The sequence below is a fragment of the Fusarium subglutinans genome (genome assembly GCF_013396075.1).
Source record: "Fusarium subglutinans strain NRRL 66333 chromosome Unknown NRRL66333_c0000034, whole genome shotgun sequence".
Taxonomy (NCBI): domain Eukaryota; kingdom Fungi; phylum Ascomycota; class Sordariomycetes; order Hypocreales; family Nectriaceae; genus Fusarium; species Fusarium subglutinans.
Genome location: NW_023502097.1, coordinates 142,486 through 169,832, shown reverse-complemented (window position 1 = coordinate 169,832; position 27,347 = coordinate 142,486). Strand labels below are relative to the sequence as shown.

General features: G+C 48.9%; 12 protein-coding genes across 12 annotated transcripts; 6 read left to right on the top strand and 6 right to left on the bottom strand.

The window, feature by feature from the left end:
* Window positions 1-163: 163 nt before the first annotated feature.
* Window positions 164-2,794, top strand: FSUBG_3954 (pre-mRNA splicing PRP2; the record flags this gene model as incomplete). The annotated part of the gene is made up of 1 exon (XM_036681890.1): window positions 164-2,794. One exon carries the CDS (start codon window positions 164-166, stop codon window positions 2,792-2,794), a length of 2,631 nt encoding a protein of 876 aa, XP_036540512.1.
* Window positions 2,795-3,028: 234 nt separating this feature from the next.
* Window positions 3,029-3,971, bottom strand: FSUBG_3953 (oxidoreductase containing protein; the record flags this gene model as incomplete). Its single annotated transcript, XM_036681889.1, has 2 exons — window positions 3,029-3,345; window positions 3,392-3,971. The coding sequence occupies 2 exons, from the start codon at window positions 3,969-3,971 to the stop codon at window positions 3,029-3,031; spliced, it is 897 nt and encodes a 298-aa protein (XP_036540511.1).
* A 1,901-nt stretch (window positions 3,972-5,872) lies between these two features.
* On the top strand, window positions 5,873-7,672 carry FSUBG_3952 (amino acid transporter AAT family; the record flags this gene model as incomplete). Its single annotated transcript, XM_036681888.1, has 5 exons — window positions 5,873-6,195; window positions 6,244-6,635; window positions 6,687-6,792; window positions 6,847-7,206; window positions 7,267-7,672. The coding sequence occupies 5 exons, from the start codon at window positions 5,873-5,875 to the stop codon at window positions 7,670-7,672; spliced, it is 1,587 nt and encodes a 528-aa protein (XP_036540510.1).
* A 190-nt stretch (window positions 7,673-7,862) lies between these two features.
* FSUBG_3951 (laccase precursor) lies at window positions 7,863-9,777 on the bottom strand (the record flags this gene model as incomplete). Its single annotated transcript, XM_036681887.1, has 3 exons — window positions 7,863-8,934; window positions 8,981-9,467; window positions 9,513-9,777. The coding sequence occupies 3 exons, from the start codon at window positions 9,775-9,777 to the stop codon at window positions 7,863-7,865; spliced, it is 1,824 nt and encodes a 607-aa protein (XP_036540509.1).
* Window positions 9,778-12,014: 2,237 nt separating this feature from the next.
* Window positions 12,015-12,483, top strand: FSUBG_3950 (glyoxalase bleomycin resistance dioxygenase; the record flags this gene model as incomplete). Its single annotated transcript, XM_036681886.1, has 2 exons — window positions 12,015-12,310; window positions 12,366-12,483. 2 exons carry the CDS (start codon window positions 12,015-12,017, stop codon window positions 12,481-12,483), a joined length of 414 nt encoding a protein of 137 aa, XP_036540508.1.
* A 147-nt stretch (window positions 12,484-12,630) lies between these two features.
* On the bottom strand, window positions 12,631-13,536 carry FSUBG_3949 (uncharacterized protein; the record flags this gene model as incomplete). The annotated part of the gene is made up of 1 exon (XM_036681884.1): window positions 12,631-13,536. One exon carries the CDS (start codon window positions 13,534-13,536, stop codon window positions 12,631-12,633), a length of 906 nt encoding a protein of 301 aa, XP_036540507.1.
* A 261-nt stretch (window positions 13,537-13,797) lies between these two features.
* FSUBG_3948 (uncharacterized protein) lies at window positions 13,798-14,958 on the bottom strand (the record flags this gene model as incomplete). The annotated part of the gene is made up of 1 exon (XM_036681883.1): window positions 13,798-14,958. One exon carries the CDS (start codon window positions 14,956-14,958, stop codon window positions 13,798-13,800), a length of 1,161 nt encoding a protein of 386 aa, XP_036540506.1.
* A 702-nt stretch (window positions 14,959-15,660) lies between these two features.
* On the top strand, window positions 15,661-16,571 carry FSUBG_3947 (uncharacterized protein; the record flags this gene model as incomplete). Its single annotated transcript, XM_036681882.1, has 3 exons — window positions 15,661-15,857; window positions 16,023-16,057; window positions 16,114-16,571. 3 exons carry the CDS (start codon window positions 15,661-15,663, stop codon window positions 16,569-16,571), a joined length of 690 nt encoding a protein of 229 aa, XP_036540505.1.
* An 811-nt stretch (window positions 16,572-17,382) lies between these two features.
* FSUBG_3946 (uncharacterized protein) lies at window positions 17,383-17,638 on the top strand (the record flags this gene model as incomplete). The annotated part of the gene is made up of 2 exons (XM_036681881.1): window positions 17,383-17,431; window positions 17,487-17,638. The coding sequence occupies 2 exons, from the start codon at window positions 17,383-17,385 to the stop codon at window positions 17,636-17,638; spliced, it is 201 nt and encodes a 66-aa protein (XP_036540504.1).
* Window positions 17,639-18,468: 830 nt separating this feature from the next.
* On the bottom strand, window positions 18,469-19,443 carry FSUBG_3945 (uncharacterized protein; the record flags this gene model as incomplete). Its single annotated transcript, XM_036681880.1, has 1 exon — window positions 18,469-19,443. The coding sequence occupies one exon, from the start codon at window positions 19,441-19,443 to the stop codon at window positions 18,469-18,471; it is 975 nt and encodes a 324-aa protein (XP_036540503.1).
* Window positions 19,444-22,826: 3,383 nt separating this feature from the next.
* Window positions 22,827-26,312, top strand: FSUBG_3944 (transcriptional regulatory RXT3; the record flags this gene model as incomplete). The annotated part of the gene is made up of 1 exon (XM_036681879.1): window positions 22,827-26,312. One exon carries the CDS (start codon window positions 22,827-22,829, stop codon window positions 26,310-26,312), a length of 3,486 nt encoding a protein of 1,161 aa, XP_036540502.1.
* Window positions 26,313-26,548: 236 nt separating this feature from the next.
* On the bottom strand, window positions 26,549-26,941 carry FSUBG_3943 (FMP21; the record flags this gene model as incomplete). Its single annotated transcript, XM_036681878.1, has 1 exon — window positions 26,549-26,941. The coding sequence occupies one exon, from the start codon at window positions 26,939-26,941 to the stop codon at window positions 26,549-26,551; it is 393 nt and encodes a 130-aa protein (XP_036540501.1).
* Window positions 26,942-27,347: the final 406 nt, after the last annotated feature.

The window sequence follows — 27,347 nt, the reverse complement described above, 5'->3', positions numbered from 1 at the left end:
AAGTTACCCAAGTCTTTTTGTTATTTAGAATTTAACGCACCCAAACTTATTAATGCGATTTATTTGACATCGAGTTCCCACGAGTCACGTGACAAGCATTTCCTCTAAAGCTCCCCAGACCCACTTTTCCACTTCAACCTTCAACTCGACAACAAACAAAATCATGAGCGCCAAACGGTATGCCTTCCTGCCAATGGAGGAGGAGGCGGGAGAGGAAAAGGGGGAGTCATCGAACAAGCCCTCCAAAAAGAGGAAGACCGACGATGCCGCTGCACGGAATAAGGCGGCGCTGCCTGATATTCGAGAACGATCGCGGCAAGAATATCTCAAGAAAAGAGAAGCCGAACGACTTGCTCTCTTGCGAAAACAGGTTGCAGAGGAGACGGACGAGTTGCGGAGCGGCGTGCGACTCTCGGAGAAAGAGAAGGCCGAATTTGCCAAGAACAGAGAGATCCTGCGTCTGGCCGAAGAACGACTCAATATTGATGACCATCGAGATGGATACTACATGCCCGAGGACTACATTACCGAGAAGGGAAGGCTCGATCGCAAGAAGAAGGAAGAGGTGCTTTATAAGAAACACATTGAAAGAGACCAGTTCGGGCGGGAGAAATTCGTCACCGAGCATGAAGAATGGGAACGGGAACAAACCACAAAGGTGAAAGCGCAAATCCAGCGCGCCGAAAGAGAGAACGACGATTACGACCTTGTTATGGATGAATCACAGTATATTCAGTGGAAATCGGACGCGAGACTGCCTGGCGACAGTCGAACATTGACCAAAGATCAACAAGTCCTGATGGCGCGGATCGACGAAGCCGAGAAGAAGGCACTATCAATACAGGAGACACGAAAGAGTTTACCCATTTACCAATATCGCGACGACTTCCTCGCTGCGCTGGAGAAGTACCAAGTTCTTGTCATTGTCGGAGAGACAGGTAGTGGAAAGACAACTCAGCTACCACAATATCTGCACGAGGCGGGTTATACCAAGAACGGCATGAAAGTGGGATGTACACAACCGCGACGAGTGGCCGCCATGAGTGTAGCAGCTCGTGTGGCTGATGAAGTGGGTGTCAAAATCGGTAGAGAGGTCGGATATACGATCCGATTCGAGGACTGCACCAGTGACAAGACCATCCTCAAGTATATGACTGATGGAATGTTATTACGAGAAATTATGACAGACCCAGAACTCTCGTCGTACTCAGCGGTGATGGTCGACGAAGCTCACGAACGCACGGTTCATACTGATATCCTCCTGGCGTTACTAAAGGATCTCTCAAGATCGCGACCTGATTTGAAGCTGCTGATTTCTTCAGCTACCATGAACGCCAAGAGGTTCTCAGAGTATTTCGACGAAGCCCCCATCTTCAATATTCCTGGTCGACGATATCCAGTCGACATTTACTATACACCCGCTCCCGAAGCGAATTATCTGACCGCGGCCATCGTAACAACATTTCAGATTCACACAACACAACCCAAGGGTGATATTCTAATTTTCTTGACCGGACAAGACGAGATTGAAGCCGCTGAGCTTGAACTTACCCAGACAGCGAAAAAGCTCGGCAACCGCATTAAGGAACTTGTCATCTGCCCAATTTACGCAAACCTACCATCCGATTTACAGGCAAAGATCTTCGAGCCAACACCAGAGGGAGCTCGCAAGGTCGTGTTGGCCACAAACATCGCCGAAACCAGTTTGACAATTGATGGAATTGTCTACGTTATTGATATAGGTTATGTCAAGGAAAACGTCTACAACCCCGCCACCCGTGCGTCGAACTTGGTTGTTGTTCCTTGTTCGAGAGCATCTGCGAACCAGCGAAGTGGTCGAGCCGGTCGTGTTGGCCCAGGAAAGTGTTTCCGTCTATATACAAAATTCGCATACATGAACGAAATGGACGAATCAACCACACCAGAAATCCAGCGAACAAACCTGAACGGTGTTGTCCTTCAGCTAAAGTCTCTGGGCATCAATGATCTGATTAATTTCGATTTTATGGATCCTCCATCTAAAGACTCTCTTATGACCGCGCTGAATCAGTTATACGCTTTGCGAGCGTTGAATCATCATGGAGAGTTGACCAAAGTTGGCCGACAGATGGCCGAGTTCCCCACAGACCCTTTGCTAGCCAAGGCAGTGTTGGCTGCTGGCAAGGAAGGTTGCGTCGAAGAGGTTCTGTCCATTGTATCGATGCTTGGTGAAGCCTCTACCCTGTTCTTCCGGCCCAAGGACAAGAAGATTGAAGCAGACAGCGCTCGAAACCGATTCACGATCAAGGATGGAGGCGACCACGTCACCCTCCTCAACATCTGGACCCAATGGGTTGACAGCGGCTTCTCCCCCATCTGGGCGAGGGAGAACTTTCTTCAACAACGGACTCTCACAAGGGCACGCGACGTTCGTGACCAACTGGCAAAGCTATGCGAAAGGGTCGAAGTTGAGTTGTCTACATGTGGTGCCTCCAACCTTCTCCCCATCAAGCGAGCCATCACATCGGGGTTCTTCCTCAACGCTGCACGTTTGCAGAGGAGTGGCGATGGTTACAGGATGGTGAAGAGCAACATAGCCATGTGGATCCACCCAAGTAGTGTCATGATGTCCGTCGACCCCCCTGCGAAGACGGTGATCTATTTTGAGCTTGTGCAGACGACCAAGGACTATATGCGCAGCGTGATGCCTATCGAGCCAGCGTGGTTAGGGGAGTTAGCACCGCATGTATACAAGAAGGAGGATATGGAGGATTTGGTGGCGAAGAAAATGCCCAAACAAAGGGCATATAGGTAATGGGCAGTATTGCGGCGGCACATCCATAACTTGGAGGAGCTTTATGACAAACTTAGGACTATTGCTCTAAATTTTGACGAACTTGGGATTGTTGCTCTAAATAATGAACATAATTAGGTAAATACGCACTAAAGATAGTATAAAATGTACAAATGACAGCCCGTCAGCGTCAGGGTCTTGCACTCAATTCACTAAATTTCCCTTACGTGTTTGCATTGCTTAGTATGGAGGTCCTTAGTTGGCCTCTTCCGTTTCCTTATCAGGCACCCACTGGTAGAGAATGTCTGTCCTCATGGTGTATTTGATCCCCTTGCGCACCGTTGCTCCTTCATGGAAAAGGCCTCTGTGTTGGAAGATGAGAACACTTCCAGTTTTGGGGTTTACATCGACTCTCTTCTCTCCCTTTCTGTCAAGGAATGAAGTTGCGCCACCTTCAAGTTCCGATGCTTGATCATTCTCAACAGAGTCATTGAGGTACAGGTGGACAGTGTAGAAAGTCTCAAACTCTTTGCCTGGACCTTCGGTGTAGTAGAAAGGGCCATCACAGTGGGCTGGGATATGTTAGCTATGAACATGGAGACGGGTGATTACACTTACGTTTGAAGAACTGTCCTGGTGAATACTTCAAGAACCTCATCCTCTCGTTAAAACGACTAAACACCCATTTCCCACCTTTCATATAAGGCTGCGGCGGCACCACAGCCAGAAGCTCCCTCAATCCCTCGGAGAGCATGCAGCGTTCCCATAGGCGATCAACAACAGTCTGGTGATTCCATATGATCCTATCACTCTCCCTATACCCCGGCGCCGGGGCCTCCCATCCAGGACCGGCGCTTATCAAAGCGGGTTTCCAAGCCGGCGCACTCTCATTAGGTCTTGGAACTGACGCTTCTGCTAGAGAGAGAAGTTGTCTGCATTCTTCTGGTGAGAGGACGTTGTCTAGCACGATAGCGGTGTGGCCATCGTACTGAGGAAGAGGAGAGTTTGCAAAGTCGATGGGATGAGTCACTATTGGTTTTTCAGGCGTGGAAGAGAGGAAAGTATCAGGGATGGGAATGTTGTTTGATGTGTAGTCTAATTTGGTGAGCATATTCTTGGAAGGATCGCGTGGCTTGAGGAAGGATTGGGATGTGGGTTTGGAGGTGAGGCCGAGTTTTGAGGCGAGGTTGGATAACATTTTATAAGCACTATAACAGAGGTATCTTGAGAGGATGAGAAATGAAATGAATCCAATGCTACTTTCAGAGGAGGAATATTGATGCCTATTAAGTAGATCTTTCTAAAAAAGGACAGTTTTATAACAAGATATTGGTGGTTTTCTTGTTGGTGTTGCTGCCTATATGCTGGACTGGGAGAGAGTGGCTGTGTGGAGCTGCAGCCACCACAAGTCCTACGCCAGTGACAGCTGGGCTTTCACTATAAATTAAGGCAGATTAAGTAGAGTACTGGATAATAAGAGCTATTGTTAGTAGACTACTGCATTGAGGACAGATTGGTGATGGTGATGCTTGGCCGGGCTATGATTAACTTGGTAGCCTTGGAGGATCCCAGCAGACTGGGTCCAGTGCAAGTTGGAAGCCTGTGGCCTGTGACAACCAATTCTGCCAAGGCCAAATATTTGGAGGACTCATTTGACGGATTGTTAGCGACAGCTAGGTCCGTTGAAATACGGATATGTGGCCTGCTTGGCTCTAGGGTCATATTAGGCAGATTCTCAGAGTCATATGCGCTATCAACTGTAAGAACACATCGCATCAAGAGGCGTGCATTGGCTGAATATGATCAACAGTTCTTGGCGCATTTTCAGTCGAGCAGATGATTCAGTTTATTCAAAATCTCATGCTATGGGGAAATGAGATCCATGCAAATGAACAGTCTGTATAGAAATGTTGTTTATGCGAGCAAAGAGCCTGTGGGTAAGCTCGTGAAAGCAGTTATGATAATCTATGAGGTGATATCGTTAGTGTTGATTAAAACAACAAAGACAGTGATGAGTGAGAGGGTTACTAAGTGGCGATATAGGCAGAGTCATGGAGTGATGGAGAGGCAATCACACGGGAATGAGTTGGGTGATCTCGGTGCAGAACTGCTGCTTTCTGCTCTGCTTATTAACGCAAGCAAGCTTCTAGAAGAGTGTGAAAGCGAAAAAAAAAAAGATCTTGGCGATTCTTGGCTCAGATGTTAATTCCCGGCTTGGCCAGACTAACTTAGACTCGATCCATGCCGGATGCCGAACATAACGTCTCGTGAGTGAGTGAGTGAGCAGCATTGGATGTGAGAAGAGGTAGACATGGGCAGTGTTGCCATTGAGAAAAGAATTGCGATATTGAGGTTTATATACAAGAAGTCAGATGTAAGACGATGTTGGTTGCCTATGAACATGACATGCCACTGAACCATGAGGTTGGAATCCTTCATACCTAAGCAGATATTTTCTGGAAAAGTCGGCGAGGTAACCCGATTTGTGTAGAAGCCGGCATGATGGGGCCGAGAGTGACCCTCTAAATCGCCGTAGTGGCCTTTTTTTCCTCGGTGGGATACTTGGAATTTGATATCCATTGCCGTTCAACGATACTCCGATATGAAAGAACTCGAGAATATGTAGAGATGTTAGAGCAAGAGCCAAGAACTTGATAAACAGGAGATAGATATCATATCTTATTATTATTACCTACCTGTTTGAGATCAATGTCTTCCTATCAACAGGCTGAATTCACTTCTAGTGGGTTCATGCGACGTTACCACGGAATTTTAGTTAGTGCTTAGCCAGATCCAAACTTAGCGACCTTCCCTTAGCGGGTTCAAGTTTGTCACTCTGAAGATCCCATCGACATGGTTCAGCAAGGAAGGGATAGTAGTAGTAGAATACCACCCAAATACACTTTGCTCGTACGTAACTGCAACTCTCTTTGACATTGGAGAGTGGATTTGCCTCTGAGCACGCAATTCCTCGTGCCTCGTTTCTGCGGATCTCGAATCCAAGTACATCTACTCAAGAGATGAGACTTGTATCTCTACAGAATCCTGCTTATGTCTTTACTCTTCGTTCACAGCCAGCTGTGATTAAATAGCTTCACGATGAACCTCCCACCAGAAAAAGAACATGGCAAATCTCCTGACGATGACGTCGAGAATCTACCGCACAGCGACGTCCCGCGACCCACGCAACAGGATCTGCTACAGCGCTCGCTCTCAGCGCGCCAGGTGCAGATGATTGCTATTGGCGGCACCATCGGGACTGGTCTGTTTCTCGGCACTGGAAAGTCCCTAGCCACGGGTGGGCCAGCGTCGATATTGATCGCCTATGCCATCGTGGGTGCTATCGTGTTTACGACCATGCTGGCTTTGGGGGAGATGGCGGCGTTTATACCCGTCGCTGGAAGTTTTTGTACTTTTGCAGGGTGAGTTGTCTCAGTGAGATAGTTGTAACTAGGATGCTAATAAGGTAGACGTTTTGTTGATGATGCTTTTGGCTTTGCTCTCACTTGGAATTACTGGTTTAACGATGCTGTGTCCACGGCCTCAGATCTCGTCGCTCTGCAGCTCGTTCTTCAATACTGGACCGACAACTTCCCCGGCTGGGCCCTCAGTCTAATCTTCTGGGTTGTGCTCATCGGCGTCAACATTATTTCCGTCAAAGCATATGGCGAACTCGAGTACTGGCTCAGTCTGCTAAAAGTCATCACCATTGTTGTTTTCATCGTCATGGGCATCGTTGTTAATTGCGGTGGAAATGAGACGGGAGAGTACATCGGCGGGAAATATTGGCATATCCCTGGTGCGCCTTTCGTGGGAGGTATTGGTGGCTTTGCCTCGGTCTTTGTCACGGCTTCTTTTGCTTGTAAGTTGTGATGTGAATCTCATTGGTATGAGATGAAACTGACTGGGGTAGATGGAGGAACCGAGAGTATTGCCATCACGGCTGGTGAGACCAAGGATCCTACGAAAAACATCCCCAAGGTCGTCAAGAATGTCTTTTGGCGAATTATCCTTTTCTAGTATGTCTCATTCACCCACTCTCACTCACTCACTCGTCTCACTAACAGAATCAGTCTCCTCTCAATTCTTCTTATCGGTCTCAACGTCCCCTACAACTACCCCGATCTCAACTCCAAGGAGACCCGCACTTCTCCTTTCACCATCGTTTTTGAAATGACGGGCGCAAAAGCTGCTGGAAGTGTCATCAACGCCGTAATTCTCACTAGTGTCCTGTCTGCTGGAAACCACGCTCTATTCGCTGGAGTGAGATTGATGTACACTCTTGCCATAGAGGGCCATGCCCCCAAGGTCCTTGGAAAGCTCAACAGGAACAGAGTGCCTTGGGTTGCTGTCCTTGTGACAGGATTTGTGGCTGGTCTCTGCTTTGGCTCGAGTTTCATCGGAGCGGGCGATTTGTGGAATTGGCTTCAGAAGTACGTCAAGCATCGTCGATCGACATGTACATCTTGGGCATAACTAACATTCATTCACAGCATCGTCGGTGTATCGAACCAACTCAGTTGGATCTCCATCGGCATCACCTCAATTCGCTTCCGCCAAGCCCTCGCACTGCAAGGCAAAACTCATCTTCTCCCCTTCAAGAACTGGACGTACCCCTACGGCCCCTGGATCTGTGTCATCCTCAACAGTTTCCTCGTTCTCGTTCAGGGCTGGAGCTGCTTCAGTCCCAAATTCGACGGTGTCAGCTTTGTCAGCTTTTACATCGAGCTGCCCGTCATGCTGCTCATGTTTGTGGTGTGGAAGCTTGTCAAGAAGACAAAGTTCGTGGGGTTGAGCGAGATGGATCTTGAGACAGATGTTCATACGGTTGAGGAGAAGGTCACAGAGGAAACGGGGTGGAAGGCCAAGGTGAAGAACGTGGTTACGTGGTTGTTTTAATGTAGCCGGATATGATTTGCAATTTCTTTTTAGGATACCACGATGCATTACAATTTGATGATTTTCTTGAATCTCTCCAATTGACCATATGCGAAAGGTGTTATTAAAAAAATCGATAGTTAAACGGTGAGACCTAGTCTCGATGAGAAGCCAAAAGATCGCTCGCTGCATATGAGCCTTCACCAACACTTCACTCTCCATCGCCACCCTCAGCATACTCCTCAGGAACTTCCGGCCAAGCATCAACACCATCCTGAATGACCATCATCATGCCACCAACCATGTGATTATTAATATGGCAATGCAGCAACCAAGGTCCTGGATCAGCAGCATGATATCGAACTACAACCCAACTCGGCTCCTTATCCGCCGGCGCCGAAAGAAACGCATCTCTTCGAGGTGGATTAACAAGATTGAACTGGTCAGGAATTTCCTTGGCAGCTTCTTCAACAGAACTCCACCTGAAAGGACCAGTTCCCATGCCTAGCATGTACATCTTTGAGCCATGTTTGTGAATCGGGTGTGGAGGTTGGGGGAACATGGCTGCCACGAAGACGAGATCTACCCACTGTCCCAGCTTTGTCGAGATTGTGACGTTGTTGTGGACGTAAGGCTGAGGGTTAAATAGTGTAGGTCTTTGCTCGTCGAGATCCTTTGACATGAGGCCTGTGCTGTTCAAAGCCCAGAGATAAGAAGCACCTTTGATCTCCATACTTAGATTAAAGGTGACATCAGCAGTTGGCGAAATCGACACTGGGGGATAAGGAAATGCCACCATTTGGTTAAACAACACAACATCCTCTGACACGGGAATACCCACGAGATTGATCCAAGGTTCAGCCTCTTGTGTGTAACCGAAGCCCTCAACTGAGAGGATGGCATGGCCGATGATGATCTGCGGCGCACTATTCGAATTGAACCTCATTTTGAAGTCCCCAGACTTTTCAACCTTGACAAGAACGGAATATCGATCTCCGTTTGTGGCGGCAATGGCTTGAGCTTTCTGAGGTTGGATGTAAGAGCCGTCCATGGCGTATACCCACATATCGTGGCCATCTATTGAGAAGACGCCGTTGACAAAGTTGACTGCAGCAACTATGTCGAAAGCGACCCATTTTGAGGAAGAGTGGTGTTTGTTAGAGACTTTGATGACTTCGATTCGGCCTTTTGTTTCTTTACATCCGGAGAATGTTCCAGGGAGGAGAGCCTCTTCGTTGCCTAGACCACCGGCGAGGGCATTAAGAGCAGACGCAGGAAGGCAGCTGTAAGTGTCAGCAATTAACAGTAGAATATGTTTTGGAGACTCACGATTTGTCAGTGAAATCAGCACCGCCTGGTACCAACTCAAGATAGGCCTTCTGAACCTCATTGAGGTTGGCTGCCACGACATCTTTTGGCAAACATTCGACTCTCCCCTTGCCATTAAAGAGAATCGAATCATAGCATGAATCCTCGATTCCAGCTGCTACAGTCATATCCCACTTTTCATTGGAAGTAAGGTGCACAAAGTCAGAAATAACTACTGGCCTAACATGCCTCGTTGCCTTTTGGATCTCATACAAAATCTCTTTATCGTCAGAGATCAGGTGAAACGGATTCGGTTCGTGGGGCCGTGGGTGAATAATAATAGCTCCGTAGAGACCATCTTCGATTTGGCCCCGATGATGAGAGTGATACCAGAAACTTCCGTATTGTGTGGCGTGAAACTTGTAAGTGAAGCTGCATCCTGGCTTGATGGGATGCTGTGTAACGCCGGGAACACCGTCAGTCCATGGTGTGCCTTTCATTTCCAGTCCTAGCCTGTCAGCACCTCTAAGTTCATGTTACAAGAGTAACATACCATGGTAGTGAATAGTGAGTTCTTCTGGGGACTGGTTGTGGACTTTGACTACCACCAAATCATCCTGGTTGATCTCAAGCACAGGTCCAGGGGACTGCCCATTTACGAGCAGCATCTTTCGTGTGAAGCCATCTGGGGCGTAATTCTCCCATGTTATAGTGAGGTCAAACTTTTTGGTGTTATTCCAGTATGTAGCTGATACTGAAGTGATGAACGCCTGGAGGACTAAGGGGAGAAATATGAGAGAAGTAAGTGAGGAGTACATATTGCAAGTACTGAGGCAGGAACTGCGCCCAATTACAGAACGAAAGGATGAATATCAAGTATGTATTCTCATATTGACCAAGGTACTCGGGTTCCGGCGCTGTAATATACTGAACTCGGAGACTTCCTCTTCTCACAACATCCATCCGAGGGTGAATGCACACTACAAAAACATCATCTTACATGACAAGACCCTCTGCGCCACGAAGTTACATTTCGATTCCCCTAGTACCACGATTCAACCCAATCAACAGAATCAATTGTTGACTTTACCTGGAACTGTACAAGATTGGGGGCCATACGAAGGCGGACACTCCCAGCTAAGTGGCATACCACGGAGTTGGCACCGCAATAAGCATATTTTCGCAAATTCCGTCAGCACTAGGTCTAACACTTGGGACGAGTCTAGAAAATCTGTCAAGATATGGTTGGATAGCGTGCGATGTACGTTGGCTGAGATAAGCGGGTGTGAATGCCGTCAAGTTGTTGGTTGATGTTGCTTCATATGATGCAGTATAAGAGGGTAGTTCGTGAATCCAATAGGACTTAGGAAGTGGTATTTTACTCAAGACCATAACATATAAGTGTTATGAGAGCTCGATTAAGTGGTGATTGAGTGCAAGTTGGTTGATTGAGCTTGAAATAGTTTACCGATACTTTGGTAGGGCTGACACGCTTTGAGGCCTTGGTTTTAGCTACTAATAAGCTTGGCTGTCAGCATCTACAGATGACTTGTTCTTGATCAACAGCCAATACCTAGTGCTCTTTTTAGAGGCTAGCTTCAAAATTGCAAAATGATTGGCCAAATGCTTGAAGGGCCAGGATAAGACTGACCAAAGTCTATATGGCCCCCAATTCCAAGATTTCGATAACTTGTTTTGAGCCCATGAGGATGCTGAAGAGCATAACAAGTTGTCCAGGATTTTTATCGGATAAGGGCGAGACTTGGTTCCCTACAATTCGTTTTGTTGATTATGGTATAGACATGAGACATGGCTTCCGCGTTCGATATCAGCTCAGACTAATCCTACATGCATGTCATGGTATAGTAAAACTCTAGATTTGCCAGAATAGCCTTGGAGCCAACCCTAATTTTCGTCTCAGTCGTCTATTGGCACACAAGCCAGCCTTATATGCACAGCTTACTACTGGCCATCAATGCCTAAAGGTTTCTTATCGGATCCGGTGGTTGTACAGTGATCCCCTTGTCAGGCTTAGACTGCAATATCCGCCCGAACTGCGAGCCCAGATCTGAGATTCCATGCCTTGCCCTCTAGAACCGACTGAATAAGACGTTGACTTCAGTCATGATAACCGCCTCCGTCAGCACACCATAGTCTTTTGCAAAGTTCTTGACATGTGCATGCTTCGGTTACCTCAAGCTCACTTTTGTCTTTGCCCGCAGCATTTGGAGTCGCTGCGAAGCATATCAAACGTGTGTCTTGATATACTCAGGCTTTCGCGATCCGGGGCTACGAAGTACCTGAAGAGAGGTTAAAAACCTTGGGCTAGATATTAAAGTCCGATGGGTGTTAACTCAGGCTTCAAGCGTCGGCAGTTGGCTTCCCAGAAGGTACTCTATGCCCTGCCCTGATCAGATAGTGAGCCAGCAGACGTATTTGTTGGTTTCATATATATGAGTCTGCGAGCATATGAGGGAAGACAAGAAGTTTCGGTTTCACAACATGGCCTCTTCCACGGAATCCGATCTAATTCCGCCTTGGACCGATTCTCGTTCCCGTATACCTAATACTTACAGCCCTGGCCTGGGCTGGGTCGTGAACTTCTCATTTTCCCAAATAGGAAAATAAGCAACCAAGCTAAAGGTGGATCATTGCAACCTTAATATGAACCTCACGCACAACTCTTCCATTTGTTCAGACATAGTGGAAAACCATACCTATAAAAAACATGTTAACTCATACAAGACCTTTAATCGTTCATTACCGTGTGAGTCACGGTGCGACTATCCGTGCATTTCATGAAACACTTGCACATTGGCATTCGGATAGATTGCGGACTTTATCTCAAGTCCGGGTCGGATCATCGCTGGGACACGCCACGGACGTGAGGGGGGTTCACGCTGAGGAGGGGAAATGTGTAGTTGGACCGTGAACTAGGGGTATGTAAGAAATATGTATATAAGAGCTAAAAACTGCTTCTATCATTCGATCAATCCATCAATTCATACCATCAAAAACAACAGTCACTTTCAAAGAATAGTCAAATCACTTCATCATGCCTTTCAGTCACGTTGCCCTCTCCGTCGGCGAACACTACGTCGAGATGCGTGACTTCTACAAAGCCGTCCTCGCTCCTCTTGGCTATGAGTTCAAGTTTGAAGGCACAGGTGCCAAGGGAGCTCAGTACTGCAGTTTTGGCGTCAAGAATGGCGCTCCAGACTTTTGGCTTGGCGGCGGTGGTCCTGCGTTGAAGAAATATGACGGCAATCTTGAGAACAGAACTGCGCCGGTTCATGTCGCCTTTGACGGTGAGAATCAGAAGCATGTCGACGAGTGGTATGATGTGGCCATGTAGGTCAATTGTTGATTTGAAGATGTGATGCAGATGCTAATTGGGTTGGTGTAGTAAAGCTGGAGCTACTGATAATGGAAAGCCTGGGCTGAGGGAGTATAGACCTGGATACTATGCGGCGTTTGTTCTTGATCCTGTTGGGAACAACATTGAGGTTCTTCACATGTCTTAGAGCGATGTATTAGGTATGAATGGGCAGGCGTTGGTGTGAGGGATGAAGAATTGAATGAAACGAAGCCATTGAACGAGTGGATAGTATAGTTAGAAAAGTGTTGTCTTGATCAATTTCCCTACTCGAGTCCTTGCTTGGTTACAGTGCCTAAGATTGAAATCGTTGAACCTGAGGGTTCTCCTGTGTCTCAGGAATGCCATCCCTTATCAACCACCAACCGACCACTTCAAGCGGATAATGCCCTGCACTTTCTCGCTCAGGATCCTCCTCAAGACCCTTTTCAATGTCCTTCTTGACCTCTCCCCAAGTTACCATGAGCGGTGTCGTATTCCTGTTCCCATGTGACGCATTGAACAGAAACTCACTGAGCATCGCCGCCCGATCGTTTCCCCGGTTCCGCGTTGTCTCCCACGGGATCTTGACCCTCTCTGGTAGCGGTAGAAGCACAGCGGTGTAGCTCTGCGCCTGGTACGGTTCACGGCCCCAGACCATACCGCCTTTATGTCGCAGCTCAGGGAGGATGTAGTTGAGAGTGCGCATGCCCGGCATGAAATCGTACAGCGACTCTATAGAAGATCTCCAGTATTCCGCCATTGTCTCACCGGCAGCTGGACGGGGGACATCGCGAAAGAAAGCGCGCCATTCAATGCCAACGTTGAGGACTTTGTCATAGCCATGAATTGTGACTATTGAATTGTGTGGTTTGGCCTTGAGGGTGACGCGCTGGTTCCGGTCAAAGTAGAGGATGTCTGTCTCTGGCCTGAACCACACGCCTGGGTTGTCTCCGTGAGGGGAGAGGAAGAAGCCTTCACGCTGGGCAACAGCACGAGATTCCCGACATATTCGAAGAGCTATCGGAGGCGCGTAATGAATGTGAAAGCGGAAGAACAGTTGGTCGACTGTAGGGTTGGTAGATGGTTCTTGGGTTGAAGTCTTCTTTACGTGAAATAGACGACAGTCAGGGAGGGTGAACTTCCAGATGAGATCTCTCAGCTCAGGCGGGAGACCTTCCAGTCGAAATTGACTTGAGCTCGAATCCTCAGTAGAAGCCATGTTGATTTGTTTTGCAATCTTGGGTCGAACACGAATTACCCATGTGTCGGAATAGTTGTTGTTGATGAAAGGAGCATGTTTTATAAACGGGCGTCAGGCACCCGAATTTGGTGATACGAGGATGCGAGTCTGCCTTAAGCTAACTTAGTCCAATCGGCTTCGTCAGCATTATCGTCACCTCGACAGGCACCGAAATACCAGGACAACCCCTCAAATTAGGTTACACAATTAGTTCATATCATTATTCTATCTTAACATCAGTCAAAGCTGAGCTTCGTAAATGTATAGAGTGCTGTTATGCTGATCCGGCAGTAGGTAGAGCCTCAGCTTACCGTCCTTGACGCTAACATCCATTGGATTCTGCGTCAATCTCACCCCAAGCTTACTCTCCAGCTCGATTGGCACTTCGGCTAGAGGAACCATCGTTTTGACGTCCACGAGGGCAATGCCGCCAAGGTTGTAACCGCCAATTGTCGCGACGCCCGAACACAGCATGATACTCTTTCCACCGTAGAAACCGCTGTGGCCCAGCCATTTGCAGTCTTGGTAGTCGATGAAATAACTTGGATTTCGTACGACTCTTTCAGGTTTCGGTGCTGCGTCGCATCCTGTTTTGGCACTCTTTAGATCCCATGTCGCAGCGTCTCGTGCGCCCCAATTCAGGGCCGTAATGAGATTGTCGCGGGTGTCGTGGACAATGCCGCCGACGTGATCTTTATAATTGAGGACACGCTCTGGTACTAAGGTTGCTGGGTCTGTCCGGTATACATACGCAGTGCTGTTAGGCCGGTACTGCGCAATGGTTCCCCAGATATACTGCCCATCATAGTCAATTCCTCCATTATGATACTCATCATTCCCTTCTTTCGTGATGGTCGCATCAGCAAGTAGCTTTCCCTCACCGTTGTACACCATCAGGTGAGCTAGTCCTGCACCAGCTGTTCGGTCTGTCCCATTGATGATCTTGCCGTACTTTTCAGTCGGCACGGTCCAATGCCCTGAACTGACCACGTAACGGTCATCGCCCAAGCGTACCATTCCTTCAGGCTCAAACGTGTCGCCCTCAAAGGTGATGTTCGCAATGCTTTTCCATACAGTTGTGCGACTTAACGACTGGAAGGCGTGTATGATATCCGGTCCATCTAAAGCTGCATGAGCCGGAGGTAGTGGAGTCGGAGCCAGTGCATCGTCCGTATAAAATGTGACGTTCCTCGCCATAGCCAACGCTGGACAAACAGCAATCGAACTCGTAAGATTCATATCCGTCGATCCAAGATTAAAGAGAAAGTGAATTTGAGGTGCAAGCATAACAATCGTCAGAACCACAATGAGTGGAAGGGTCAGTTTAAATGCGATGCTGGCACACCACGGCTTCCCCGGAAGGCGATCGCGATCAGGAGCTGGGTCTCCATCTTCATGCATCCTCGACGAATGTGAGGAGAGAGATGATGATGATTTGATGCTGTTGATGGTGCAAGAAATAGAAACTCCTTAAATTAGACCAACCCGATAGCTCGGCGCCGTCACGTGGAGCTTCGCCGATCCTCCGCCGGCAGTTGGTGTCTTCGGGGCCCGGGCATTTAGCGAGGGTCCACCTTCCGGGGGACTAAACTTTAACTTGAGTGACCTCAAGCAGAAAATAAGGTGTTCAATATCTGGTCTAAAGATGCCTCAAGCATATAAGCTAGGTATTCTAAACTTACGTCAAGTGACCTAACTCTTTTTGTTCCTTAGGATACTTAGGTATTTTGTATATTTACTGTAAGTGAGTGAGGAGACAAAATACCCAAGTTGACAATATAATGCCCCCAAGGAGTAAAAAGTATCAGTCCTCAATATAGGCCATGAAGGTAAACTCAACAAAAGGCATCCTCTACTTACCTAGGTACCTAACCTAAGGTACCTTATGCTAAACTTGCACTCTGTTTCATTTAGGGTCGAGGTCCTGAGTTTTCCTTCCCTCCCTACCTACCTACCTACCTACCTACCTAGAAGACGTCTTCTCTCTGCGCGTGGAGCTTTCCATCTCGTCTGAGACAGAAAGTGCAATGCCACATTCAAAGGGACATCAGCCCGATGACTCTTCTCAAACATCATTCTCAACACCATAACTTATAGCCCAAAATGCCGCAGATTTCGTTCGATTCCATCCAGGACCTCCTGATGCACATGGACCACATCCCAGATGATCGGCGCCAGTTTCTCGATGATTACCTCACCCACAATTACAACGGCGACTACTACATCTTACGCATCACAGAATTCACACAATCGAAAATAATGGCCTCGGACGAGCTAAAACGCATGCTTCGGGGCTTTTAGTACTACCTGCATAACCTCGCCGTGTTCAGGCCCCAACTGCAAGATGCCATCATCAGGCTTATCCTCGCCATTGAAACACGAGAAAAGCAGCGTATAAGCCCAGACGCCATCTGGACCTTTAAAGAGGGTGCTGTCACATCTGAAAATTGTTAGCGCAATTTCAGCTGCTGGCACGAAGTCTGGAATGTCCTGAACCAATGTACGTAAACTGACACCGACGCCGCGTCCCCTACTTACTGACATGGGCCAACCTAGACTACTATATGTCTTATGCCCCCAATGCGGGCGATCCCTTGGGCCTAGGAGTCCATATCAGTCGCCAGGAGGCCCGCGTCAACGTCAACATGTTCGTAGCTCGCCTCGGTGAGGAGATAGGCCACTCTGCCTTTCTCGGAGCATTCCATGCACACCGGGAAGAAGCAATGGTACTACTAGAGACCATAGTTCATAGGAGATGCGCAAGTCCCGAAGAACTCGCCCTGGTAGCAGCACAAATTCCTATATATGCACCTCTGCAAACGAAGGATTGTCTTTGTCCTTTACCCGGCGGAGCTTGGGGGCCACCGAAGGCGAAATGGGAGAGACACAAGAGTCTATGGGAGATGCTCATACATCGTGAGATCCGCCCAGAAGTGCAGGAACTGGCTCGGAGGGTTCATTCTCTGATGTGTATCGTTGATGGTAGCGAAGGCTCTGAACCAATCACAAAATAAGAATATTACAGCACACTCTATACGTGGGTGTTTCTTCTGTGTAGTTCTTTTACAAAACTTAGGATATCTATCCTAACTAATAAAAAGAGTCAGGGGAAATTTAGTATATCCTTACAAGTTTAGTGTGCCTTTGGACTACCTAGTCCAAAGGCGGCCTTGGGACACTTCACAGAACAACCTCGAGTGCTCCCATGGTGTTGACAAGACCTTCTCAAAGTAGAAGGGCTAGGACAGGCCGGTATGGCTGTCCTAGGACCCCCTTCTCCCGCTGAGGTCGATGTTTAAACAACTTGGTTAAACAATAATAAGTTATACTTCTTTCTGTCATCTTGACCGTTATAGGTCACTTGAACTCCAAAAGGCCTGCAGAGGAAACGAACATGTTCAAAGAGGAAACAATGGGGGCCACCACATGCAGGCCCAAGGATCTCACACCATCTTATGAATCTCTCGCCAATCATGCATGCAGCTAGCACATGTTGGCCCGTTATACCAGCCCGCGAGGCGTGTTTCGCATTAGGAGATTGGTCGGTATCGATGATGAAATGGCCGGCCCCCAGGTTGAAAGTGAAACTATGGTTGGGCGGTGATAAGATTTCTGGGTTCAACATCGCAGGGCTGGTTGATGAGCGGGTACCTAGGCGGTTATTTAAACTGCACTCGGTCGCACACATTGCGCTCTGTCAACGGAGCCATTTCTCATTGCTTCGCTTTGTATCAGCTATCGGAAGTAACAACCGCTGTTGTGATCACGTCAGGCTTGCCATTCTTGTGCCGGCGTTTTGAATTGGTGACGTTTACTATCTTCACGATGGGGCTTTTCAACGACATTGACATTGAGCGAGACTTTCCGGACCATGGTAAGAGTTCTCTTCAGTATCTCAGTCACTTGACAAGAAGCTAACTTGAGACCAGAGATCCAGTCTATGGTGAAGCGTTCCGAGTGGGCAGTTCAGCAGCATCAAGCCCAAGAGCCCAATACTATTGACTCTTACTGCCCAATTGACTATGGAAACGAGCAAACTTTAGCCATCACTTCCTACAGCACTCCCAGGCCTCAGATTTAGTCTGGGAACCATGCACGTATTTATGGCTTTGATCCACACGTCAGTGGACTGGCCGATCTACAAGCGGGATTGTCGTTGGATAGTAGCGGTTCCGAGGATGATAGGTCCGAGAGTAGGAGTGAAGACGAACACGCGATGGGCAAGTAATATCTTTTTCATCATAATATCTTCAACGTCAGCTAATTAGTATCAGGTACGAGGGATGTAGTGTGTTGTGGAAGATCTTGGAAGCAAGGAGCCAACTACAGGTCAGTTCATCTCATCCCTCAGTACAGCCACAGGTCTTCTAACTTTTCTTTGATCAGGAAACATTACAATCGTAAACATAACCGTCGCCTGAATTGCGTCTTCCAAAACAGTTGCGACTATCTCGGGGCAGACAAGAAGGAACTTCATCGTCACTACTGGGTATCGCACAAGGAATATGCTCGAGCGAACAAGATCCCTGATCCGAGTGGAACTTGCGAAGCATGTGGAAGGCATTTTAGTCGGAAGGATCGTATTCCTCGTCATCTTTCACGGTCGCTTTCATGCCGTATTAAGCTAGGGCTTAAGAAATAGTTGTAGCTTACTATGACATGGGGGAACTGTGCAGGGTGATGAGGGATACGGCTTCTGACTTACTAGGGACACCATTGCGGTTTGGACAAATGTTTCGTGTTTTTATTCTTTTGTATTTTGTTCTACTATACCATTCACTTTGAGAACTCCCAGCGCCATACATGTGCTACTGCTTCATGACCAGCTCCAGATCAACTCCATCCATCTATACAAGACATCGTTACCATTTCCTGCGAGTCCTCTCGGTATAAATACACCAGTCTCATTGTTTACCAAACAATGCTTTCCCACTGCTTCTTCGCAAGATCTTCCTTCGGTTCGACAGGCTTCGTAGGCGGAGGAAGCTCCTTCAGGTACTCAACCAAAAGCTTCGGGTGAAGCGCGATACCCTTCAACTTCTTCTCCCATTCTTCCTGGGGTGAGCTTTCAATGATCTCTCGAATCTTAGTCGAACTAGGCGCATCTTGAGATTGTCGGTCCAGATCACACGGTATGAATCGGACAGTGCCCCTGGGCCGGACTCGGTTCTGGCGACAAACTGAGATCTTGTGATCAAACCGAGCTCGACCATCCTCCAAATTTATCCAGGGCTCGCAGCCCGCTAGTTGCCGGAGACTGTTGGGATAGCGAAAGTCAACAGGGCGAGAGATGTCACTGGTGATAGCATCGCCACAGTTCCAACCCACAGGGTTATAGCCGCCATCTGCAGTAATGGCATCTGGACCAAAGAGAAGAACGAACTTGAGGTCTACGCCATCCCTCTTCAACGCATTGACAAGCTTGGCACGGAATCCTGGCCAGCTAGCTTCAGAGTTATCGTAGACCCATGCCCAGTCAACAGGAATGCCGTCTCCACGCCAGAGGTTCACTCGCTTCTCACGAGAAAGGACAATACCAGTCTCTCTCCTATCCATCTTCATCTTTAGCCTCTCATCATCAGTGGTAATGATGATAGCTGCAATGATATTGAGGTCTGCTCCCGCATTATAGAAAACATGTTTGAGGAGATCAAGATGGCCTTGGTGAGGGGGGTTGAAGGATCCAGGGAAAAGTAGAATGCGATTGACTCGGCCTCGGATTATAGGAGGCTGTGTTGCCGTCCCGTTGTTGAAGGGGCGAACGGTAGTCTGCAATGAAGTCTGGTCAGCCTCCTTGATGCGCTCGATGTAGTCAGCAAGACGTCGTGGAGCCATTGTTTCTCCTTGAGAGCTTGGTTGGGGGTTTGTAGAAGAGGAAGAACTCATGGTGAAGAGGATCAGTGTGAGGTACCTTGTTATGGGGGTATAGTAGACTGTTCAAGCGAATGCGCAGGTAGCAGGTGCTGTGATTCACAGATGTGGCCTGCGTACAGAGTATAGAGTTTGACGGCTGACTTGGATAGCTCTTTTATATAGACACTTGCAATGAGCCAACCTTTTTTAAACCAAAAGTCTGAGTCGTCTCTCTTGTTATCTCAACCAGTTTGAGGTGATCTTGTTGATGTTAGTGTATTTCGCGGTGAAATTGGGAGTGCTGGTGAGGAGTCGTGATAACTATCGTGAAAGCGATGTCAACAGATGGTTTGATGTATTGCTACCCAGTCTATTCAACACTTTATATACGCGTTGGTGCGAGCCACTGCTAGCAGTAACTGAACCACAGTTTCAGTATGTCCTCTCTCAATAGACTGGTGTTCATAAAGTAGTATTTCCGTTGACCAGGATGAATTGGAGAACGTTACGAGAGTACAGGTAATAATAATTGGGTATCGGTATATATGATCTGGCATGTGTATTTTAACAAGCATTTGCTCCTACGAACAAGCGCAGTATAATAAACCAAGATCATAAGTCGCGAGGCTTGGCTTTTGGGTGTTGCGATGTTCTCTAGGGTAGCACGTTTAGATCGCAGGACTGTGATATTGAACAGGGATATTAACCGATCAAGCTAAATATAGAAGATCGAGCTATGACACATGATCAATGAATTTTGCTGAGGTTGACGGGAACATTTAGTTGTAGATTATCACAAAATGAACAATGATTGATTTATTCGTACGCGATCCAGAAGAGCCAAACTGACAAGGTGAGCAATCAGTGAACGCCTCGGCTGATCAACAAACAAACAACCAGGTCGCGAAACCCTGTCAGCATCTGAATCAAGCACGGTTGGTCATGGTTCGTCAATCAGAATCAGAACGGGATGGCCGCAGGCACAGCTGCATGGGATCGACACCGCACAAACACCACATTCACCCAAGCTCGGCAAGCGCACAGCAAAACACAGCATGAAAATAAATACGATACGATGAGAAAAAGGGTCGGACAAATGCATGAGAACTGAGATTTCCGCTGGAGGAGAAAAGAAGAGAAAGAAAGAAAGATTTGCTGATCTTGTTCCTGAGTAAGAACCCTGCATGGGCGGAACGACGGGTGATGATGCCGCGAATCGTGAGAAGAGTAATCGTAAGGCGGTGAAAAATGAAAACAAAAAGAAAGAAAGGGTTTGCTCCGCTTATCATCTCGCTGAGGTGTGCCATAAATGGAAACAGGCCAGGGGTGATTGGATGCCGACATGCCAGCTCTCAATCAAAAGATATGGGGTAACGTCACTACAAGTCATGGCAAGACGAGAACAAGACCAGCCCTGTATTTACTGTCTTACAGTGCAGTAACACTCACTCAGTGAATCAATCAATCAATCAATGATCTGACGGGGCATCTCACCCGGTCAAAGCCAACACATTCGTGAGCAATGTCTCTCCTCTGTGGCCTTTTCATTACTAGCCAATTACTCCAAGACCAGTCTCGGGAATGTGAGGATAAAACAAGACGAACAGAACCAGACAGCGGAACACATGACCCCTGTCAAGCTGCCATGTATGGGAGGGTATTTCAGGTGTCGTCTCATTCGTCAGATGGACCGCGGCCACGGCAGACAAGGCTTGGGGCGAACTGGGACTAGTTTAGCTTGAAAGCTTTTTGTTGGAGATTTTCATTCTCTGGCGTCATGGGCATGACGAGATGGTTTGATCATGAAGAGGGACTCGAGAGTTGAGCTAGAGTAGAGTAGAGTAGAGTTCTAGGCTGAGCACTTGAAGGCGCTCTGATTGAGTGCCATGCTGAGGGGTATGGAGCGGGATATTCCCCGAGCTTAAAATATACGTCAGACTCGAGTTTGCTTGTGATTATGAGAGCTCCAACCTCCAACCTCCAGCTCCCAGCTCCGAGTCAGCTGTCGGTGGGTTCAGTGTTGCATCACATCGAGCTCCCTGTCTGCCGTTGCCGGTTTACAGTACTGTACTTACTCACTGTGCATAGGTAGCCTTTCTGACAGAACAGCTTTCCCCCTCCCCGTCTTGACTCTCTCAAGTCTAGTACCTAGGGTATGTACCAGCCATCGGATTGAACCTGATTCAAGCACAAAAGACCACCAACAGGGTCTTTTGCCCATCTTGTGCGTGCTGTGTGTGTCACTCGCCCATCCATGTCTCACTGCCCACTTAGCGCCCACCGCTTCCCAAGGTCCCCCCCTCCCCCTGGCGCATTCTCCCCATGCCCCGATCCCTGTCCATCTTTTTCGGCGCGGGTCCTGGGCGTTCAAGCCATGATGAGCTAGACACGGTATTCATACAGTACGGTATCATTGTGCAGACGAGGTGAACGTGAACAAGTCGAAGAGATAGATGCCTTCGGTTTGCGACAGAAGCTTAACTGCATAAGAGAACAGGGCCTGAGCTCATACTTGTCATGATATCGACTTATAACCCTGCTATTCCTTCTCTGTTAGTCTCGATCTTAGTACAAAATCGGATTCTTATTACACCCCAGCCGGGGCACAGCAGTGTAACAACAAAGTCGATCTATTGGGTGATGTGATTGTTTCTGATCACGCCTCTGTCCTGCTTTGAGCCAGCCAGCACAACACCGCAGTTTCAACTGTGTGTGGTTGAGATGAGCCAGTGAGTTAGTGACTGAGAGTGAGTGGAAGAGTGGACTTTACTGTCACCTCGTGGAGCCATCTATCAACTTACCTTTACTCCTCCAACAAGATAAGCATCGATATTTCCAACATTTGGACCATTTCTTGTGTCTCGTCGTCAGTATCACGTTCTTCTCGCATCTGGCACGTGTCGTATGTGTGTCGTCCCTTGCTCTTTGCGTGTTTGTGTGTGGTAACCGTATTGTGCCTATGTATGTACATCTTTTTTTGCTTTACCGCCGCGTTTTCTTGTCGCATAATCACAGCCGTTTTGCTTTTTCGCTTCGCTCCTGAGCTTCCATTTGCGCGCGCGCGCATTTGTAGCGATCTGATTCACTGCGGATACATCAGTTGCGTATTTTTGCTTTTACCTTGCACTCCGAGGCACAACGTTTGCTTGCTTGCTTGTTTGTTTTCCACTCCCGCGCAAACGAAGCCCGATTATCGCAGACACAACCCAAAACGTTGAGTCCAATCTGTTAACCTGACTTTTATTAGTATCTAGAGCTAGTGGATTCGACCCGACCTGACCTGACCTCCACTGACTGGCATTTTTTTTTCTTTGGAGATTTCCTGGGGTGGGAATAGGATTGGGTGGATTCAGGGCCAAAGAGGAAAAGCGCCTTGTTAAAGCGAAAGGGAATTTTGGAGCTAAAAAATTGGCGCCATGGATCCACGGCATCCGCCCAAGCTTCCCTTTTCGCCGTCGCCATACGCTATTGTTTCTCCTTTCCCTCAAGTTCCAAGTCCAGGTCCAGTTCCAGGTCCAGTTCCAAATTCAGCTCCGTTTCCCGCTTCTCCAACAACAAAACATCCTTCGTCAACACCAAACGGCGTCATCACGATCCCTTCTGCAGGCAGCGCCTCGGCCACCGCGACTGCGCCTGTATTCTATCCCATCGCCTCACCTCCTCCGCATGCTTATCGAGTCGCGCGCGCCGAATCTTATTATCATCCTCCTCCTCATGCTGAGAATTTGAGCCCCGATCAAAACCTTGCGTATGCCGCTCATCACAGTTTGGCCCAACGACGACCCTCTGATACCTCCATTTACCCTCCAACGACCCGCCATACAAGCCACGAAGCAAATCACGCGCGTTTCCAAAACTCTACGGCCATTAACTCTCTTGGAACTCTCAATCGCGAAATGCCCCCTCCGACGTCGCCTCCACAACCGGGGGCGAAGCCGCCGCAAAATCAACCTCAACCTCAACAGGCGCACAGCATGATGGGCTACGGTCCTCCTCCTCCACAGCCTGGCCCTCCTGTTGCGGTCGGTCCCCCGATGTCTTTCCCTTCAGGTCGCGAACTTCCTGCCCTTGGCGCGCTGGCGAGATCAGGCAGCAGTAACAGCTCCATGTCGATATCGTCAATGTTAGGCGGTCCACCTCCAGCCATGCGCGAATCGCAACCTCCGCCATCGCATTATCCTCCTCATTCTGGGCCACCCGTCTCTGGCCCTGGCTTCGCGACTGCAGTCCATGCTTCGCCGCGAATGCACTCTGCAACTTCAAACTACCCGCCATTTCGTCGACCTCACACTCCCGATCATCAACGACCTTACGAGCCTAGAAACTCACCGCCTGGACACTACCCCACTCCCGAAGTCCCGCGCTACAGCACACCTTCTGCCTATTCAAGGCATCCCTCGGGCTCTGCAGATCATGCAAGAGAACCTGGCAGGTTACCGCCAGGACCTCCCCCAAGGCCGAGCAGCCAACCTAAGTATCCAGGAATGCCTCGACCGATGGAGATGGGACGACCGCCAGGGCCAGAAGAAGCATATGGACGACGAGATGAGATGGGCCGACCTCCGCCTGGCATGGAATACAACCCCGAAAGAGTTGGTTTGCGACCTAACCCTTATGAGGATCGGTATAGGGCCGAACGCGAGCGAATGGGTGAAGCAGAGCAACGTGAACGCGAAAGAAGAGAGCGCGCATACTCCGGTAGCGATTCAGGAAGACACTCGATACATCCCGGCGACTATGGGCACCGCGAACCACCTCGGAATCCTTTACCGTATGGCCGACCGCCAGATCGTGACCCAAGGGATATCAGAGATCCCCGCGACCCTCGTGATCCCCAAAACCGCGATCCTAGAGACATGCGAGAACGGGATCCTAGGGATGCACAATGGGGTCGCCCAGGCCCCGACCCTAGCTATCGAGCACCCATGGATCATCAGCGACATCCCGATTACCCCCCTGGCGCGCCTTATCCACCTCATGGCCATTCTTATCAAGGGCCCCCACCTGATCGATACGCGCCATCGTCACATCCGCCGGCTCAGAATATGCCACCTGGACCGGCACCATACGAGTCCCCAGATCGAGCGCGTATGACTTTAATACCCACACAACAACAACCACAACATCCCCACAGAAGGCCAGAGGAAGGGCCACCACCGCCAACAATTGCGTACAATGGAGCTCATGGCCCTGGGCAATATGACTCCCCACGACACAGGAATAGTGACGATGCCTCAGCCCCGAACGGCCAGCGTAACTTGTTAGCCATCCAGGAGATGAACCGAAAGGGTCGAATCTCGCCACTCCCACAAGCTGTACAGGGCGCGCAACTACAGCAACCTGGACCAACTGGCGAGCCTGGAATCAAAAGTGAATTCGGTCGCATGTTTGCGGGTATTGGCAATGGAGTCATGGGCGTGTCAAGTCCCATCGCTTCTACAGCCATGCCTTTCACAAATGCAAGTCTCGCTAAGCGCGAGGACTCGGAGAACATAACACCTGATTCAGGTACAGAGGCAGGAGGCAAGACCACCAAAGGCAGAAGGAGGAAGCTGAAGGATGATGATGGAAAGGGCGATGATGACAGCTCAGGACGAGCGACTCCAGCAAACAGGGCAAAGCGTCCCAAGACTCACCAGCATCACCATCATCATCAGTACGTTGGCTTGCCGTTTTCTCTTGATTTTGCTGACCGTAGTAGTCATCCGCACCACCACCATCATCATCCAGCCGACTCCGCGCCATTAACTGGTACTGCATCATTCAAAAACTTCAAGACTGGTGCTCCTCCTGGCGAAAAGGGCCTACCTGTTCCTCATCATCACCACCCTCCTCGACCTGTACATACACACCAGCACCAGCCAGCGAAACAAGCCGCGATGAACTCGACCCCGGTCATTCCCCCGAAATCGAAAACAATCATATCGTCAAAGGCTGTGTTGGAATCTGTCTCAGACCGACCCAGACACCATCTTGGAGATTTCATCTACGATCCCGGATTGAAACCTGGGCGATTAGTACCAAGTACCTCGACACACCGAGCTTTTGCTTCCAACCCGAAACCATTACCATGGGATATTATTAAGAATAAAGAGAATTGTATTCTAACGGTCAAGGTCGCAAGAGTTCATCTCTCGTCAATTGCAAGAGAAGAGATAACTTCACGAGGATATCTGTGGGGTACTGACGTTTATACCGACGATTCTGATGTTGTTGCGGCGTGCATCCACAGTGGTTGGATCAAGGGAGAATGGGCCGAGGATGTTGACAACGCGGTTTTGGACATTGATCAGGGAGTCACCGATAAGCGACGTAAGAAGCCGGCGAACCCGACTGTCGACCTCGAATCCGAAGACCTCATCACCGCCCCTCCCCCCAGCGGCCCCATGCCGATCCCTGCGCAACGCGATCTGCACGTCAACGTCCTGATTCTCCCTCGATTGGTTAAATACTACTCTTCCACGCGCCATGGGATATCTAGCCGAGAATTTGGTGGAGACTACGGCCATCGCCACTCGGCTCACGACGGCATTAGTTACATGATCAAGAGTGTACGATGGGTTGAGAACGGTGCACAACCACAGGCCCGACTTCGCGGCAAAGCTCGACGTGAGCGCATGCGTAAAGCTATGCGCGAGGTCAAAGGAGGCCTCGATAATATCAAGGGTATGGATCTCGACAAAGACAAAGAGGGACAACTAAGAGGAGGAATATCTGCCACATGGAGAAAAAAGGAGCCTGAGTCATCCGCACCGAAGAATAATGACACCGTAGCAGAAGGCGGCAAGGAGAATCAGTCCTCTGCAAACGACGAAGACAAAGAAAAGAGCGAGGAAAAGGTCCAGGACGTGGATATGGACGATGCCGCCGAAACTCCAGCCACAGAGAAGACGGATCTATGACCTGGTCGTCACGATTTGTCACATGTTGATTAAAGGCGTTGGTGTCATTGCATTGCAGGACAGAGAAACCAAGGTCTTGTAGCATTAGAATACCCCTCTTATGATAATAACAAGTTTAATCAGAAGGCGTTGGCCTTTGAGTCTAAGTCGCCTCGTCTAGTTTTGATACAATTTTGTACAGTTGCCACCACATGGCGAACCTAATTCCCCTTTTGCTGGCACAGCTCCGGTGGCATTTAGAAATCCGTAACTCGTCCGTTGTAAGACCAATCGCCGTCGCCGCCCCATCTCAAAGGCTCATTCTTTGGGCCTCCAACCTCTCCGGTCTTGGGATTCGTATCGCCCTCAAACTCAGGCGGCGCACCACGGAACAAGCCAACGTTCACATCATCCGTCTTCTCCGGCGTAGTCGTGTGACGAACCTGCGACGTAGCAGGCGTAGTGGCAGCGGATGATGCTTCTTCGGGCTGGAAGGCAGATGATACGGAGGCTGCGCGCTGGAGACGCTCGAATTCCGCTTGTTGGTCGGCGGGGAGTTTTGGTGGTGAGGGGCGGGTCTGGAAGGTTGAGGAGAGGCGGGTTGTGCGGAGGGGGGTTAGGAGGATGCGTCGGGGGAGAAGGCGTGACATTTTTGCTTGTGGTTTTGAGGCGTGGGGTGGTTTGTTTGGTGGGGTTGAGTTGGTATGATTTGGATGTTGAGGATGCGATGGCGAATTGATAGAGGAAGTGACGCAGACGGGATCGGGGAAGAGACGGGCCGAGGTTAGATTGACATGATTGATCGGTCACAAAGTGGAGAATGATCGGGATGAAGCGGTACGTATCTTTCGAAATGGTGATGGCTTCATTTACGATTTAGATGTGCCTAAACCGAGCACCTCTCACAGCTCACATGATGAGAGTGTCTTGATCCAAGTACTTCCAGCCAAACCTCGAATTCTATTTCCATAGGAGGGCAATGTCAATCAGCTTCCAACCCGCATCGGAACACACCACGGGAACCTCGCCATCAACACTTTTGCTTCTTTTCCTTGC